The sequence below is a fragment of the Cnephaeus nilssonii genome (genome assembly GCF_951640355.1).
Source record: "Cnephaeus nilssonii genome assembly, chromosome: 13".
Classification (NCBI taxonomy): Eukaryota; Metazoa; Chordata; class Mammalia; order Chiroptera; family Vespertilionidae; genus Cnephaeus; species Cnephaeus nilssonii.
Genome location: NC_137084.1, coordinates 34,902,541 through 34,920,894, shown reverse-complemented (window position 1 = coordinate 34,920,894; position 18,354 = coordinate 34,902,541). Strand labels below are relative to the sequence as shown.

The following is an 18,354-nucleotide window of genomic DNA, read 5'->3' as shown; positions in this document are numbered from 1 at the left end:
TGAACCCGGCACTGTGCTAGACTCTTCACGTTGATCATTTTCAACCTTGTCATTCAAATCTGCAAGTTAGAAAACCACGATCGATCCCCCAGCACGCAGGGAGGTAAAGGAGAATTCCTCAGGCTCACGCGCTCAGACTGAATTACCCAGGGGTGATTTATGGCTGCGACTGGAGGACAATCTCAGCTCACCACTAACACTGCCTCCTCCCATTGTTGCGCTGCTCCCTGAGCCATCTTCACCTGAGCTTTCCCATCTGCAATTGAGAGTGGAAAGCAGTTAACTCCCTCCCCAGAGAGGCTGTGTTATTATATACATGTTCTGCATTATTTTGCTTTGAATAACAGCATATGTAAATGTGCTCCTCCTGGAGGTTAAACTTATTTTTATTTTTTAAAACTTGACCACTCCCACCGGGGTAAATAGTTGAACCTTATGGAGAGGAAAAGGCAGTTTGGAGGGAATGTTTCGTCGGCCTGGGAATGCCTCTCCACCTTCCTCCCTGCCCAATCCATATATCTATTCAGATGTAAGCTGCCACAGCAGAGTAAAAATTAGTAAATTTCCTATCACGGAGTCCTAGCGGGTCCTGCTATTCAGTGTCCAGGGTGCGTCCATCCAGATATTAATCATGAACTCTGCATCAGGTGGATGTGGAGGGGCAGATGTTCTTGCTGAGAAGAATAAACGTCTCCCGTGGCACTGGGAAGACTTGCTCACACATGGTTCCCAGACAGATCCCAAAGAGACTCTGGTGGACACGGGCATTGGCTGCCTCTAACCATCTACCTCTTGCTCGGAGCTGGCCATATCCCCCTGACTTGGGCTCTCCCGTGGGCCCTGCGTTGCTGAGCCCTCCCTATCTTAAACTGCCTTTCCTGGCATTTGAATCATCACTTCGGTGATGTGATAATATCTGCAAGTTAGGAAAATAGAAGTGGCATTTGTTTAGCCATAATTAATGAAATATTTATGTTGCATGAGACTATGTGATAAAACCTTCGGCTTAGAGTCCTTTTGCTTCTGATTACATTTGGGATTTTTTTTTTCTGTGACCAGACATTCTGACGCCAGCTCTTTTACACTGAGCAGATGTCATGTAGTAAAAATGGGTACCAGATGCTGTGAGCCGCAGAAAGGCGATTTGTTTAAGAGCTGGCTCTGACTTTTGTTGCATTCAATTACTCTGCAGAACAAACCTTACACACAAGCATTTAGGTAACTCAGCTAACTTCAGGCAAGTATTTTAATAATAGATTTCATCTCTGAACGCATTCAAGCAACACACGGTATAAATGGTGTTTAAGGAATTAATTGATTTCTGCATAATACCTTTATTTTTGACGTGAAGAAAGAGCTGCAAAGCTCTTGGCAGGGACCCAGAAGTGTAATTAACGTGGAGGGCCAAATTTTCAGTTGCCCTTAGGTACTGCCTCCGCCTGCTCATGGCAGGTGCAGTGAGGGGAGGGCAGGGAGGGAGGGAGCGGGGCAGAGCGGGGGCGGTGGCGGGCGGGGGGGGGGGGAGGCAGCTTTGGGTCACGAAGTAAGAGGAGAAGCTGGGAGTTCAGTGAGTTCTTGTGTTCCCCTTTCAGATCCCAAGCACGTCCCCATCGGGGCGCAGGTGACGGGGGCTGCCTCATCCACCACCTCCTCCTCGGCAGATGAAGAATTTGATCCCCAGCTTTCCTCGCGGTCAAAGGTAACAACACTTGGCAAACCGAAGGGGGCCTTGGCTGGTGGGGCTGTTTACCCTGCAGACTTTAGGCCCAATGTGGGCTCCAGCTGCAGCGGTTTCCTCAGAAGGATCACATTTCCTTGCATCTGACAGCAAACGGCTCTTTCTACCTGGGGTACCCCAAGAATCATCTCTATTTTTTGTTGTTAACTTTTATAGGCTTGCCTTCCTCAGAGATGTAAAACTGGGGAGGGAAAAGAAAACAGACGTATTTCCTTGAAACCATTTGGTGACTACAGCTCTTAAAAGCGGGTTTAATTTGTGGTCCAAGAAGCAAACTATTGGAAAAATTACAGCAAGCGGATGCTTATTTCCCCGGGGGGGAGCACAGCTTCATTTAAGCGGCAGATTGCATAGGAAATGTTATGTTTATTCTAATTAGACGTGTGGCAGGAGCCACGCGGTGGCAGGTAAGGAAGGATGCTCTGAGGGCCCCCGCTGTGGAAGGGCCTAGTCGCTGGCCGGCTGGGGAGCAGGCAGTCCTCCTTGCCTGATGACGTTAATATTCCTGGAGAACACTTTAAACAACTCCCATCCCCCCAGATGTAAAAAGTACAAACACTGCTATATCTCCTCAAATGTCCCTGAATGTCACCCCACAGAGACACGCACCCCATGGCCACGGCTCGCCGTCGTTTCTTACCCGTGGGGCCAGAGCAGTTTCCTAGGGGTGGGATGCTGAACGGATGGACCTAACATGCTTCCCAGGCAGACACGGGCGCAGTGCACTGCTCTGTTCGTGTTTACTTTTTGGAGAGAGAGGATCTGAGGAGAAAGGGAGAGGACCAGATTTATTTATTTAGACTCAACTTTTCCATATCTGGCGCTAGGCACTTTGGCCTCATCTCAAGTCACTCAGGGGATCCAGCTCCACAAGGCCCCGGCTGGAGCAAGTCAGGAGGGGGCTGGGACATGGCATGAGTGTGAGAGATGAGAGAGAGGGAGAGAGGGAGAGGGAGAGGGAGAGAGAGAGAGAGAGAGAGAGAGAGAGAGAGAGAGAGAGAGAGAGAATATGAGAGAATATGTATGGACTCTTAATTTTGTAACTTGGGGCATCTCTGATTAGTTTGTTACTCAACACAAGTGAATTCTATGTGTGTGTTGATTTCTGGGGTTTCCTTTTCCTCTTTTTGAGTGATCCAGGTGTACTTCTGTATTCAAATGAGGCAGGGGCCCCAGCATCAGCCATCCTGACACTCTTACATAGGAGAAAAGAATGGCGTGGCCCCAACACATCAAAATAGCAAGACCATGATATGTAGGGCAAGCCTCGCAGGTAGCTCCTGGTCCTCCTGCTGCTCCAGAACAGCGCCAGTCCTCACCTGCCCGCTTCACCTGCCTTCTGACATGGCCTCTCTTACGGGAAGGGAAGCTGGCCAAGGACTTCCTAAGGGCTCCCAGTGAAGGAACAAGAGAAGTCCTCCCCCTGTTTCCCCCCCCCCCCCGCCCCAATATATTTTTATTGATTTCATAGTAGAAGGGAGAGGGAGAGAGACATAGAAATATCAATGATGAGAATCATTGATCGGCTGCCTCCTGCACACCTCCTACTGGGGATTGAGCCTGCAGCCCAGGCATGTGCCCTGACCAGGAATTGAAGTGTGACCTCCTGGTGCATAGGTCGACGCTCAGTCACTGAGCCACACTGGCCAGGCACCCTCCTCTGGTGTTTTATGTTTTCTGTCCCATACAGGTGAGTCCCCAGACAGAGTCTGTCAGCCCAAATGAAGCTTTGCATAGGAAGCTGGAGACAGGATATGCACACTCCACCTCTTCCCTTTGCTCTGCCCCGAAACCAATGCCTGGATCTGAGACCGGGACCAGCAGCTGTCCTCTTCCCGCCAGAGTTCTCCTTTCTCTGTCCTTTATCTTTTTCTTCTTTAGCTCTTCGTCTCTTTCTTTTCCTCTCTGCAATCGAGGGTATAAGAACTATGCCTGGCATATCGTGAGACTACCTGGGTGTTAACGAATCATCCTCATTTCTATGTCAACATCTGTTCATAAATAGCAATAAAGGACATTCTTTCCTCTTCTAGGTTCTGCTTTGCAGATTCTTGGTAAAGCCATGGGGTTTGGCAGCTCTGCTGCTGGGAAGGGCTAAGACGGTGTGATGCTGCCGAAGCTTCCTCCATTGAAATTGTATGAAATGGTCTTAATTCAGGGAATGACTTTGCCATTTCTATAAAGCAGGAGTCCTTGATGTGCCTGCACAGTGTTTGGCATGGGAAAGGCGGAACAGACTATATGAAAATATGGATGCTGCCCTCAGGTGACCCGGGCCAACCTCCTGGCTCTACCATTTACTAATTGTGTGTCATCTTGGGCAAGTTATTTAACATCTCTGAGTTTTGATTTTTTAATTTATAAAATAAGTCTCATTTGAGGGATAATTAAGATGATACATGTGAGGTAATTAGTACAGTGTCTGGCGCATAACAATCAATAGTGGGATTTGTTATGTAGGTTAGTAGGTTGTAAGCTCCAGAGATGATTGTTGAATAAATGCACCAACTCTCCATAGATTGAGTGGGAAAGTCTCTGGATAACCATTACCAGTGATCTCCACACGCCCCTCCCCAGCCTTTCCAGTAAGGTCCTGGCTGCCTGAAAGAGGGGTTCCCCCACCCCAATATCCCAGAACCTCTGTTCAGAGAGATTGACAGTCAATCAGGAAGTTACCCCCTAGAAATAGAGATTTTATCATGTGGAATAAGTTTGAGTTCTCAGAGCCAAAATTTTCTTCCAAGGATGAAGGAGAGCATGAGGCCTTTAGGATTCTAGATCCTGAAGGAAATTCTATAAAAACCAAGTTTCATCATTGAGATCAATGTTGTCACTGATGGTCTATAGACATTTGGAACCCTGGGAACTGGGAGCTTTTCTAAGGAGAGTGATGGCCCTCCATGGAACAGGTGTCAGAATGACAAGGATTCATGAAGCCAGGATGGTTCATGCTTTTGAAGGTTAATCTCTTAACCTCTAATGGACCCGGATTCCTCTGGCAGTGTTTGGGTCAGCCCTGGTAGGTCTATTCCCCACTTGTGGATTTATGGTCCTTTAACAGACAAACTTTCAGTTCAACCACAGTTATTGAATACCCAGGTGGCCACTGCACTGTAATAATTTTTTAATTCCATATTTGTTCCTGCCAGCATTAAAAAGGAACCTCTAGCCTGTTCTAATCCTCATGCTATTATAGAAAATTAATGTGTGTGCTCAGGGAAGGCAAACTTATAATGAAACTAGCCCAATTTGAATATTTATTTTGTATATACAGAATATATATATATATATATATATATATATATGTGTGTGTGTGTGTGTGTGTGTATATATATACACACTCCTACATGCATATAAACATATAATAGCTGAAAAATCATATTTTAGTAAAAAGTTATAATCAGTGCTAATGTATAATAATATGCTAATAATAATACAAATCATAGTATGTACAGAATTTCTATACTATATCTTTTCAAGTATTCTGCAAAGGGCTTGACCTGCCTTATCTCATTTATTCCTTACTACACCCCTACAAGGCAGGTATTAAATCGTTCTTATCACTGAAGAGGATGCTGGTGTTCAGAGTGTATGACATGCTACAGCTCATGCAGCTCGGCCAGGAACTGATGTCAGCTCTGCAGGCTTCCTGGCCCGAGGCCCCCCATCATCCTCTGCTGTTTCTCCAACCAGAGTGTCTTTCCAATGTGTGGAGCTGGCCACACCACTACTTCCCCTTCCTCTGGTGTCTGAAACCTGGAAATGGCACCATCACGATCCAGACATCTAATTAAAATGCATCAGTTTTGGATGTTCTGTATTTTTCAAGCCCAGGCACACAAAGAACCCAGTGACATTCATGATATTTGTGTAGCTAAATGAAGTGGGGAAGAGAAGCAATCTTATGCCTCTCTCCAGCCAAAAAAAACTTTTCATTTCATTTAAATATGCTCCTCTATTCCCAGGTTTAATTGGGTAATTTAGACCCAACCTAAGGACTATTTAAAGTTGTTAACTGGTTTTCAGGTAGTATACTTTGTGTGTGAGTGTGTGTGTGTATGTGTATGTGTGTGTGTGTGTCCCAGACTCCTCATCCCTGGGCCTTAGGGTAGCGCCTAAAGAGAGTAATTCTTGTATGATTCCTTCCTTCAGCTGAACCAAGTGAGTGCTCTATAAAGCCACTCCCAAACACACACACACACACACACACACACACACAAACATGTTTCCCAACCCAGCACCTACTAGCCATATGTAGCTATTTATATTTACATCTAAACTCATTAAAATGAAATAAAATTCAATTTCTTAATCCCACTAGCCTCATTTCAAGCATCCAAAAGCCACATGTGGCTGGTGGCTTGCACATTTAGGCGGCACAGGTACAAAGCATTCCCACCATTGCAGAGGTTCTTGGGCATCACTGTTCTAGAAGCTAATCAGTGGTTTGGTTGCAGGGGGCAGAAGCCTATGACAGGGTTTTGTCAGTTTCAACCCATTTTCTCAGACATACATTTTTTTCTTCTCTGTTGATTTTTATAGGAGAGGAAGACACTTAGAAGAAGAAGGAAGTTGGAAAAAGCAACAAAACAACTGGTTAAGCAAGAAGAATTAAAAAGACTTCATAAAGCTCAGGTCAGGAAAACTTGATATGAGTGAGTGGGCCTGGGACCCTGGGAATCAGAAAGCCCTTTGGAAGTCGGGATTGCAGTGGGGAGGTGGGCTGGAGAAAGGTCGGTTCCTCTTCTCTGAGCGACCAGGTTCCTGGCCCTTCTAAAGGCGCTGGCTCAAACCCTGGTGCGACTCTGGGGCCTGGAGAGCCCTCGTGTTAACCTGGCCCACCCCCAGCAGCCTTTCCATCTGCAGACACATTTCCAGCAAAGTGAGCCTGAAATGACAGCCAACACATGGCCGAGGGACCATCCCCGGCCTTGACTGCCACATAGCAGTCTGTGCAGACACACCTTCCCTCATCTTGCTGCCAGGGTCTCTGCTGAACTGACAGCTATTAGGAGCTGTCTCTGTTGCTAAATCAGTTGAACAACAGAAGTACCCAGCATTCTGATATAGGCTTCCTGGCCCACTGCGAACATTTCTTCCCAAATTGATCTGCCCACCTCTGTCACAGAGCGGCAAAATGAAGCAGACAGGCAAGGCATCCTCCCTCTCCCTGAGGCCCTCAAAGCTAGCCTTCAAGAACAGTTAGGTTTTAGGACAAACGGACTTCGAATAGCCTCTCATATGAATCCATTGTACCCTTACATTCCTTTCTCCAATTATTCCCTTTATCTGGCTATGCAGTCCTGGAAGTTGTGTCTTACCAGAAGGAGATCGTTTAGTCCAACCTCCTTTACCCTTCAGGTCACTGACTTGGGAGCTGTCCCTATCACCGGGTGGACAGGGAAAATTTCCATCAGCTTCCTCTGTCCACTCTCAGCTTCTAAAACAGGTTTCTTTGAAACATACCAACTTTCCCTTCTGAGAACAAGGTATGTCTTTATGATGTGGACTGGCAAGCTCAGCAATTTCCCCTTCTTATATTTTCACTCCAGTCAATAGTTGGCAATAGGAGTAGAATTACAATGGCCGTTAGAGTCTTAATTTGCATTCCTTTTTAATCTTTGAGATTCTCATCCTTAGTGTCTAAAGAATGACCACTATATTAGCCAGATTGGGTGGCCATAAAAACCTACCACAGAGTGGGTGGCTTAAACAACAGAAATTCATCTCGCACGGTTCTGAAGGCTGGAAGTCCAAGCTCAGGGTGCCTTCAGGGTGGGTTTCTGGTGAGGACTCTCTTCCTGGCTTGTAGACAGCTGCCTTGCTATAGCCTCACATGGCCTTTATTTTCTGTGCACATGTAGAGAAAGAGAGATCAATCTCTGGTATCTCTTCCTCTTCTGATTAGGATGCCAGATCCATCAGATCAGGGCCCCACCTTCTTGACCTCATTTAATCTCATTTACCTCCTTCAAGGCCCTATCTCCAAATATAGTCACTTTGGGAGTTAGAACTCCAACATATGAATGGGGGTGAGGGGGACTCCGCTTACTCCATAATAACCACATAGCCATAATTACAAAGTAATCAGTAATAAAGTTATTTAAATGCTTTCTTTCCTTTTGCAATTCTACACCATGCCAGCAAGAGACCGATTTATAAAGATATAATTATCTTTAAAAGAGAGAGAGGAAGGGGGCATGAAATTACAAGTTGTTTAAGATATAATTCCCACCTATTTCAGATTTTATGTTTGGGGCTTAAACACTCTTCGTTGGCACAAGAGGAGCCAGGTGGCTGCTCAGGCCTCTTCAGGGGATTGGAGGTGCTTTGGCAATTGTACCCCTAAATCTAGGGGAGACTTAGAAAGACGCAGAGTTAAGGAGGAAAGGGAATCAGACAAAGTTGGAGTGAGATACAGGAGAAAGAACACACACATACTACCTGCCCCAACAGCTGCTGGGTCCTTAAATATACCTGGTCTGCCAGGTGCCAAGTCTGTTCTACCTAGAGATGTGCCTTTGGCAGCATGATATCTGAAAACAGAGAAAATGATGGGTGAGCAAAATGGACAGAGGACAGGCTCTCCCCTCATTTTCCTTCCTAATAATCCACAAGAGAGAAAGACCTAGTAGGGAAAGTAAACATGAAAATGCAAACCCACTCATGACCCCAAACCCTACTAGATGCCAATGGTGAGTCTAAGGAGGGTGTAAGGTTGTCCCTTAGCAGGATAAACATTTGGTGTCTTAATAACCTGCTGGTAACAACGCTACCATACACTTCCACAGTAAAAGGCCCCGGGCATTGGCCCCACCCCGAGGGGCAGTGAAGGAGTAGGTACAGTCTGTAGCTGAGGACTGGAGCCAGGCGGACAGAGAAAGGAACATCCAGCCTCAGGAGTTGTCCCAGGTTTCCTGCTCCAGATCAATTTCTTGGAGGGATCTGCCGCTTCTTCTCAGGAAAATGGACTGTGAGCATGCTCTGTGTTTGCCCCCAGAGCCCCTCTCCTACTCAGAGTCGTGGTTCTTCATGAGCAGAGTCACAGGCTGAGGAGGCTCCAAGGAGTCCAGGAGCCGGGAGGACCGCCCACCTGGCCCCGCAGCCTCTGCCTGAGAGCGTGTCTGTGTGATTGGCCTGGTCCAGGGGGACTATTTTAGCATCTACTTGGGGGCAAACTGAGCTGACACACAGACTCCTTGCTTGATGTCTTCATGCTAAAGAAGGGAAATGTCAAGTTCTAGTTGTTTGGGAATTCGGAGGTCCTGACCCAGTTAATCAAGGAGGTGACATCACGTGGGGAAGGGCTTCTTCCTCTTGGAAAGGCGGTGGTAGCATGGGCCCCTCTTGTGACTCTGTGCGAGGGTCCCCTGTGACGTAAAACCCTGGCATTGCAGGCCATCCAGAGGCAGCTGGAGGAGGTGGAGGAGCGGCAGAGGGCCTCCGAGATCCAGGGCGTGAGGCTGGAGAAGGCTCTGAGAGGAGAAGCAGGTAGGCATCCCAGCAGATCCACAGCAGCAACCCCACCCGTGGCTGTGGTCTGAGAACAGTGCTGGCCTCACCGTCTGGGCAAAGCAGGGAGACTTGTCATCCTCTGGCTCTGTCAGCATCGACACAACGCGAAATCTACAGCTGCTTCACGCTTTCATAGTCAACGTGACCGTCTGAGATTCCCAGGGGCACTGGTAGGCCTGAGGGCCTTGTCCCTGGGTTTCTGGTCTGCCCAGTTCTCTGCTACTGTGAATGTTGGTTGCAATTCAGGGGTTAGCATAGATTCAGGAGAACTGTTTGGGCATTCAAGCAATGTTGGTAGTGATTCAAAGCCTGGACTTAAAGTAAAAATCCTTATTTCTCCCTTTACTCACTGCATGACCTTAGGCCAGTCATGTTTTAAATCCTTACAAACTTCCTCTCCTCTAAAATGGAGGTAATAGTGGTTTCCAACCTTATAGAGCTAATGTAAGCATTAAAGAAGAAATTTTACATATATACATATATATGGATATGTATAAATACCTCTCTGTGTATATGTGTATATATATATTTATATATGTATAGACACATATACATTTATATACACACACATACACACACACACACACACAAATTAGCACACTGCCTGGCACAGGTAAAGCACTAAATGGTAACTATTCTGCCGATAGCTTCAGACTCTCAGATCCAAACAGAATTCATCTGGTGAAGCCCTGTTGTTGCTGGACATGAAGACAGTGGGTCTAAAATGATGACTACGACACAGTTTCTGCCTCAGAGCTTTACAGTCCACTGAAGGACACAGACCTGCAGAGAAATAAACCACAATCCAGGAGGACCAGTGCTGTGTCAGGGACAAGCATCAGGGTGCATGGGCACAGGAGCAAGAGGTTCCTAACTGGTCCTGGGAGAGGGACGGTCAGGCTGGGCTTCCCGGAAGGGGTGGCCTGTCAAGATGAGAACCAGAGGAGGGAGGAGTTCACCAGTGAGGGGAGGAGACTGCTCTGGCAGAGGGAGCAGCACCTGCAAAGGCCAGATGTGAAAAGACGTGCAATGCCTTAACGAAAGAGGGGCCGGGGAAGGGTTCTGGGGTGAGGGATGACTTAAAGAAATACACGTGTTTTTCAAAACCACCCAGCATCTGTGTGGGTAGTGAATTGGGCCGGGGGAGGGGGGTGGAACTTAGGGTTTGTGGGAAGTATTGTCTCTCTAGCTTTGTGACTTGATGTCTTTAGCCTTTTATATTTTGGATATAAAGTGTGAAAACCCGAACGCTGGAAACACATATCTCTCTGTGTAACCATGAAAATGTGTTACTGATTAAACAACATAGCGAAAGGTTAGGGTTTCAATTCTCTTAAAACTTCAGTTATTTGAGAGTGATGATGCTGGCAGGGGCAGACCCAGATTTTGTGAGGCCTGAAGCTCATACAGAGTCTTGCCCGCAAAATCGTGAGGGCTGCTCCCCGAGCCTTGTGAGGGGCCAGCCAAGTGAGGGGCCCTGGGGTTCCAGCGTCAGTATTAGCTGGATGGCTCACGTGTCTTTGGTTAACGGGGAAATGCTGGAGTCAGAGTTTACCCCCCTGTGCCTCAGTTTCCTTGTTTGTAAAGTAAGAGTGATAGTTATATCTGTTTCTTGGATTTGTGGTGAGGATGGGCTAAAACAGTTAATGTGGAAGCCCTAGCATAGGGCCTGACTATGGGATGGATGGCATAATCATACCTAATAAAATGGTAATATGCAAATTACCATCACTCCGCTACGCCCACGATTGGGCTGGCTGGAGGCGCGGGGGGGCGGGACTCAGGGTGACCGATTGGCTGGCAGTAGGAGCCCCCGCTCCTCCCAACGGCTTAAATGGCCGGCACTGCTTAGACCGGTGCTGTGGAAGACGCTGGTGGCAGAACTCGGGGTGGCCGATTGCAGTTTTCCTCTGGCCACCCGCCCGACCGGAGCGCCTCCCGATCGCCTCCCGATCGGAGTTCCTCTCGGGGTGGCAGATCGTGCTGGCGGGAGGCGCTCTGATAGGCGGGTGGCCTGAGGAAAACTGCTGCTGGCGGATAACTGGTGCCGACAGCCAGGTGAAGGAAAAGTCTATTGCACGAAACTTCGTGCAACGGGCTCCTAGTTAATAAATATTTGTTCCTGTTCTTACGAAAATACACTATGCATGTCCTTGTAAAGAAAACCCAAATCCACTCATCAGAAGTAGGTTTCATTACCAAAATGATACCCATCTCCTGCTGCTTGGAGTGAGAGTCACTACCTGTCTGGTGCTTTTCTTTAGGAATCCACTGATTTCAGTGAGAGCCTTAGAAATAAACGAGATAAACCAGCAACGCTAGGGCATGCTTCCGTTTGCTGGGGAGGCACTGTGGCGTAGTGGGGCAGGGAGAATTATAGGCATCAGAGAGCACTGGGCTCAAATTCTGTCCCATTGCATTTAGGCTGTGTAGTCCTAGGAAAATCACTTAACTTCTCTGGTCCCATATTGCTTATCTGAAAAATGGAGCTAATAGTCCCCACATTACCAGGTCGTTTTGAGAATTAAGGGTCTTGGTGGGCAAAGTGTCCCCCAGAGTGTGGGCAATAAACGCTACTTGATATTACTTAACAAAATATTGATATCCACATACATACACTGCTAAAGAACTCACTCTCTATTCTTCACTGCTTGAGATTTATATTCTAGAAACCAATATTTTAACACTTGTGAAAATCTCCCCATTTCGAGTTATCAGCTAAAGAAACCCTGATGCTTGTGGTGTTGTCCAAGGTACGCTAACCTGGCCAGAAGATGGATGCCATTCCTTCTCTTTATATCTTTGGTAATTTAATCTCCCTATTAAGTTTATGGGCCTTTTCCTCTTTGATTGTCTTTGTGTGGGTGACAGATGCAAACCAACCAGGGGCTAAAGACTAAAAGAGTCAAGGCATGGAGCGCAGCCCCAAAGGAAGCCATATGGAAGATCTGCAAACCAGGCATCGAAATTAATACACCCCTAACTTGTAATAACATTTGTGCAATAATAATGTTCCTTTACAGTTTAATATTCTATTCAGCCCCTTTAAGAGATTGCCCTGGTGCTTAATGAATGACCGATGCTTATTAGGTTAAGTTGTATTTGAGCTGGCCTGTGCTGCTCTGGTTCAAGTAATGTAATGGGAATTATTTAATAGGTATTATTAGGATAATTAGAAAATGATCACAGTTAGGCAATAACATTGAGCTATAAAGGTTGTGAATAACCAAATTTAGAGACAGGCCTGAAAACATGAGTAGTCTGCGACAGTTACGCAAGTCTCCTCTAATGATTATGTGCTCCCGCCTGAAAGGGTCTTTTGTTCCTGGGAGTTATTCATTAGGCAGGCATTGAATTAGCGGGACATGCGGGGGTGCAGGACGGATGGCAATGATGGCTGAAGAGCAAAATGAGGCTTTGATGAGCTCCTAATTGTCGCGACAACAATTCCTGCTTTCTTTTTTTCCCCAACAGTCAGAAATATGCTTCCCCACCCCCGGGAAGGGGTTTTCCCCATTTTGTCAAGGAGGGGAAAACAAAGAGAAACAAAAATCTAAGAATCCACCCCAGAAGACAAGTCATTATGTTCTATAGAATGTGTGTGTGTGTGTGTGTGTGTGTGTGTGTGTGTGTGTGTGTTATAGATGGGTGTCCTTGACAAAGGGGATGGATTCCCCTGGTGGTCCTCACTGCCCATAGTAAAGGACACTTGTGTCCTGACTGCCCTGGGCCCCACCTTCTGTAAGGAGGCCAAGCCGAGCTTTGCCAGCCACTCAGGTTCTTCTCACTCAGGGCCCTGCTACCTACGGGCTTGTTGGCTGTCAGCACAGTGGTCAGTGTTATGTGCTGGGGTCATGGAATATCCCAGTTTAGCAAGAGACCGTCCTTCACATTTAGATGGTCTAGATGACAGGATTTGTTCTTTCTTTCAGTGCCTAGGGACAGGTGAAATCTGGTGAAAACTGCAAGTGACTTGGAAGAAGAAAGGATGTATCCCCAAGAGGGGTGGATGGGAATTAGTCCTCCCTTTTAAGCTTACCAGCTTCTGGGAAGGTTTACCAGCTGGTTGTCTGCATTGAGGTTCTTGCCTTTTTTTTGGGGGGGGGGGGGGGGCAGATGGCTTTTCCATCATATAGAGAGGGGTTTGCAAAGGAAACATCAGGATTGCCAGGCTGCCAGCAGGTGGCAGCAGGCACACACATGATGACGAGAACTGGGAATGAAAACCTAGCCAGGAAGAGGGAAGTAGTTTGGCATATACTCTGTGGTTTTTATCTTGACTGTGGCCGAGGAACAGAAAGAAGAAGAATTTCTTGGATAATGTAAGGGTGAGGTGTCCTGAAAAGAACAGAAATATTAGAGTCAGATGCTCCTGTGTTTGAATCCTGATGCCATTCATAGAGAGTGGCAAGGAATAAGACTCCAAAGTAGATGGCTAAGGAAGCAAGGAATTTGGGTTGGTTTGCCACAACTCTGTGATTCAATTGAAGTGGGACACTCCTGAGTTTGAATCCCAAAGTGATCATCATATAACAATTACCTCTTTGCGAAACTTTCTTATCTGTAAAATGGACTAATGATACCAACCTTATAGGATTGGTATGAAGAAAAGACTAAATGAAATAATGTTAGTAAAGCACCTAAAAGAACTGCCTGGTATATAATAGGTACTCAGAAAAGTTAATTCCTACTTTTTCTTTTCTTTCTTTCCATTCTTTTTTCCCCTTAATACCTTCACCCTTTTCATCCAACCTCTCTCCCTCTGACAGCTCTCAATCTATGCTCTGTACGTATGAGTCTGTTTTCTATTTTGTTAGTTTATTTTGTTCATTAGGGTCCACATATGAGTGAAATCATACGATACTTGCTTTTCTCTGACTGGCTTATTTCACTTAGCATAATACCCTCCAGGACCATCCATGCTGTCGCAAAAGGTAAGGTTCCTTCTTTTTCATGGCTGACTAGTACTCCCTTGGGTAAATGTACCACAGCTTTCTTATCCACTCATCTACTGATGGGCACATGGGCTGCTTCCAAATAACACTGCAATGAACATGCCTCCTCTTTTCTTTCATATTCATATCATTATAAAACATAGCTGGATGGTCAACAATTTCTCATATTGTATTTATTTATTTGTTCAATTGTTCACATTCATTTAAAACTATACTCCCTAGAAGACATTTAAACTAGTTTCTATAAAAATATATAATACATGAATTTCCCATGTCTGGTCCATATTAGGATCTCAATGTAGACTCATGCTATTACCCTCCAAAAAACCAATTCAGTAAAAGCAGTTTAACCAAGAGAAGCAAACACTGGGGTTCGAAGGCATGCCTCCCCGACCATGTGCCATAGTTTGGGGATAGATTTCAGGGGATGGACATCCTTCAGGTAACCTTCCACAGTGACTGGTTCCCTACCTGTACTGAAAGGCAGTGAGTCCAAGGCCTGCCTGCCATCCCAGGTGGCTGGCTGCTGTGCTCTCAAAGGCCAGCAGAGCAGGGGGCGTGGGGGCTGAGACCTTCTGTGATCCTGGAGGGTCTGTATGAAGACAGGGTGGACAGGGTGGCCTGAAGCTCAGGCAACATTATTTCATCACATAAAGCCATGGAATGTGGTCAGGAAAGAACTCCAACCTCATAGAGAATGGCCAGGAATAACAAGACTCCAAAGCTGATAGGGAAGCAAGCAAGGCGTCTGGATGGGTTGCCACATCTCTGCTGTTACGATCCATGGTATTAATCTTGCAGCCCTCAGATTTGAAAAGCACTGTCATAATGGTTTTACCTGGAAAAATATTTAAAACCAAATAACCAGATGGCTGCCTGAGCCACAGATACAGAAGGGAGTTCCTAAGAACTATAAAGCGGCAGAATGGTGGACGAGATCCTAAAAAAGCCCATTCACTACAATCATCCTTTTAAAAACATTGCAATGCTCTCGAGTAAGTGAGATAAATCTCTCAGGGCCAAGAGGAAGAAAGAAGAAGGTATGCTGAAACGTACATGTGCCAGGAAAGAAGCAAGCACAAAAACAGAAACCCGGGGTGGTCTTGGGGGGAAGTATCCCTGGTTTTAGAGTCTAAGCCTTGGAACTAACAAGAAGTTAAGGAGCTGACCTTGAGGTTCCCACATTAAGCCAAGTCTCTAGCTCTGCCAGACCAAGTATAGATCCTCTAAAGAAACCATGCCTCAGTTTAGGCTCTCAGGATCCCATCGGACAGGTTAAGTTCAATAAACTATGAGCTTATAATAATAATAATTCTTAAAATCACCCAAAACGCAAAGAAGTGAGTCACTGAGAATGAGAGTCAGCAAAAACAACACATTTCAATGGCCAAGAACTTCAACTATATTAATTATTAAACTTGGACTATACTATGTCTATGTGTAAATATTTAAAGAAATAGTAAATTGCATTTAAAAATGAGCAAACAGAAAAACACTGTAAAAGTAAGCAGGCAACACTACCTTAACCTTCATCAACCATAACCATAATCAAACTTAACATTTCTGCTATGATGTATAAGAAAGATATCTTATTGCTAAAATAGCTCTAAGTTGGGAGTTGAATGACTAGAAGTAAAGTGTTCCAGGCTCCTTATATTGTTTAAAAGGAGGTTAAGGTGTTAAGTTTAGACTTTGCTAAGGTATTAGAAATGCCTTTTTAAATTGAAAGAAGGAAAATAAAATTAATAACTTCCAAATCAGTTGGGGGAAACAAAAGGAGAAAAAAATAAACAAAAATTCTAATTCAGTTCTAAGTAGCAATAAAAAAAGTATAGAAAAAAGATGACAAGATAGCATCAAGGAAGATGGAAGAAACAAGCCCAAATAGTCATATTAATGACAATAATTGAACAAAACCACACCCAATTATATTGTTTAGCAGACATGTGTAAAGCGCAGAAAATTTTAAAGTAAAAGGATGGCAAAATATATACTAACTTAATAAAGCTGGAGTAATTATATTAGAAGCAGTAAAACAGCCTTTAGTGTCAAAACCATGATTAGGAATAAATAGATCACCACATAATTTTAAAATGATCAACTCCCCAAGAAGATATGACAGTTATGTTTTTTGTTTTTGTTGTGTTTTTTGTTTGTTTGTTTGTTTGTTTGGTTTTTTTTTATTGTTGTTAATCCCCACCTGAGGATATTTTTCATTGATTTCTAGAGAGAGTGGGAGGGAGGGGGAAAGAAAGAGAGACACACACACACATTGATAGATGTTTCCTCCCACATGCTGAGGCTGGGGCCAGAGATCTAGCCTGCAACCGAGGTACGTGCCCTTCACCAGATTCGAGCCCACAACTCTTCATTCCACAAGCCAATGCTCTAACCACTCCTCTATGTATTGACTTGATTGTATGTATATGGACTTGACTGTAATAGGCTCAAAATATATAAAGTCAAAAAATGATGAAACCACAGGGAAAATGTTCTACTCTCAGGCATGAGAATTAAGTACATCTCTCAAGTAATGATAGCCAAGCAGACAAAACATTAGTATAATTTGAATAATGCAATAATAACCTTAATTTAATGGTCACTTATAAAATCCTGCACCTCCAAATTACAGAATGTATATTCTTTGCAATGTCACATGATGATTTACAAAAATTGACCATAAGTTCACAAAGTTAGTCTCAGGGAATCTATATTATACAGATTCTGTTCTATACTACGATGTAATTAACTTAGAAATCAATAGCCAAAAGATATTTTTTAAACCACATATTTAGAAAGAAAAAATATACATTTCTCATGAATAAAATAAAAAATGGATATTTAAAAAATACTTGGAAATTTAAATATACTAAATAAGAAAAGGAAAGCAATAGATCAGTGAATGTGGTTCTTAGAGGATGGCCTTAAATACTTTTATTGGAAAAGAAGAAAGGCTGAGAAGTAATGAGCCAAGTGTTCAACTTAATTTAGAAAAAGGAAAACAAAATAAACCTAAAGTAACCTAAAGAAAGAAAATTATACATATATGAGCAAAAGTAAATGATATAGAGAATAAAGATAACATCAAGAGGATCAAGCAAGCCAAATATTGGTTCTTTAAAAAGACTAGAGGCAATCTCTTAAATTGATTTAAAAAATAAGATAGAAGACAGAAATAAATAAATTAGGAATGAAAGGGGCAGACATAACCGCAGTAAAGATTCAAAAAGATAAAAGAATAGAATGAACATGTAATCTAATTTCAAAATTTGCAATCTAAGGGTGATTTAACAATCATCATATTAACAAATTAAAGAGGAAAACCATATGGTCTTTTTAATAGAAGAAGAAAATATCATTTGACAAAATCTAATACTCATTTGGGGTAAAAACTTTTAGTAAAAAGGAATACAACAAGATAGAACATTCTTAATTTGAAAGATACCATCCAAAACCATAAAGCAAGCACCATTGTTGAATGGTAAAATATTAGAAGTGTTTCTTTAAAAATTGGCAATAAGAGAAGGGTGCCTACCATCATCTCTTCTATTCAACATTGTACAGGAGACCCTAGCCAGCAGAGGAAGACAAAGGAAAAAACGGCATACGGCTTGGAAAGGAAGAAACATTTTTTTTTTCTGATGATAGAATTACATGGAAAACCCAAAAGAATGTACAAATAAATTCTTAAAAATAAGAAGATTCTATATGATGGTAATTGAATATAAGATCAAAATTTAAAAAGGAATTGCATTTCTATATATCAGCATCAAGCAGTTAGAAAATGCAATAACAAAGAAGATATCACTAACATTAGCAAAAAAAAAATAAAAAAAAAAAATACCTAGGAGTAAATCTAACAAAAAATGTGCACCACCTTTATGAAGCCAATTTTAGAACTTTGCTGAAAGCCACCTGGAGGCCTGAACATCCATGAAAACCCAATGTGAGCCTGCTGCTGCATTGCTGGCCACATGAAACAGGTGAATCAGGGACAACTGGCACCCCATACAGGAAAAATGAAATTGAGTCTTACCTTACATCATGCAAGCAAACGTTTCATAAAAGTTAAAGACTTTAATATGAATAATTAAACCGAAAAGTTAACAAGAATCAAGTTGGTAGTCTATAACGCTATAAAGGAAA

General features: G+C 43.9%; 1 protein-coding gene across 9 annotated transcripts in view; it reads left to right on the top strand.

The window, feature by feature from the left end:
• MICAL2 (microtubule associated monooxygenase, calponin and LIM domain containing 2) overlaps window positions 1–18,354 on the top strand; it is a 221,487-nt gene that overhangs the window by 189,006 nt on the left and 14,127 nt on the right. For all 9 annotated transcript variants that reach the window (XM_079787224.1, XM_079787229.1, XM_079787226.1 and 6 more), the window contains 3 exons: window positions 1,593–1,699; window positions 6,281–6,373; window positions 9,136–9,229. In XM_079787224.1, coding sequence (XP_079643350.1) covers window positions 1,593–1,699; window positions 6,281–6,373; window positions 9,136–9,229 — 294 coding nt within the window. The remainder of the gene's footprint in view (window positions 1–1,592; window positions 1,700–6,280; window positions 6,374–9,135; window positions 9,230–18,354) is intronic.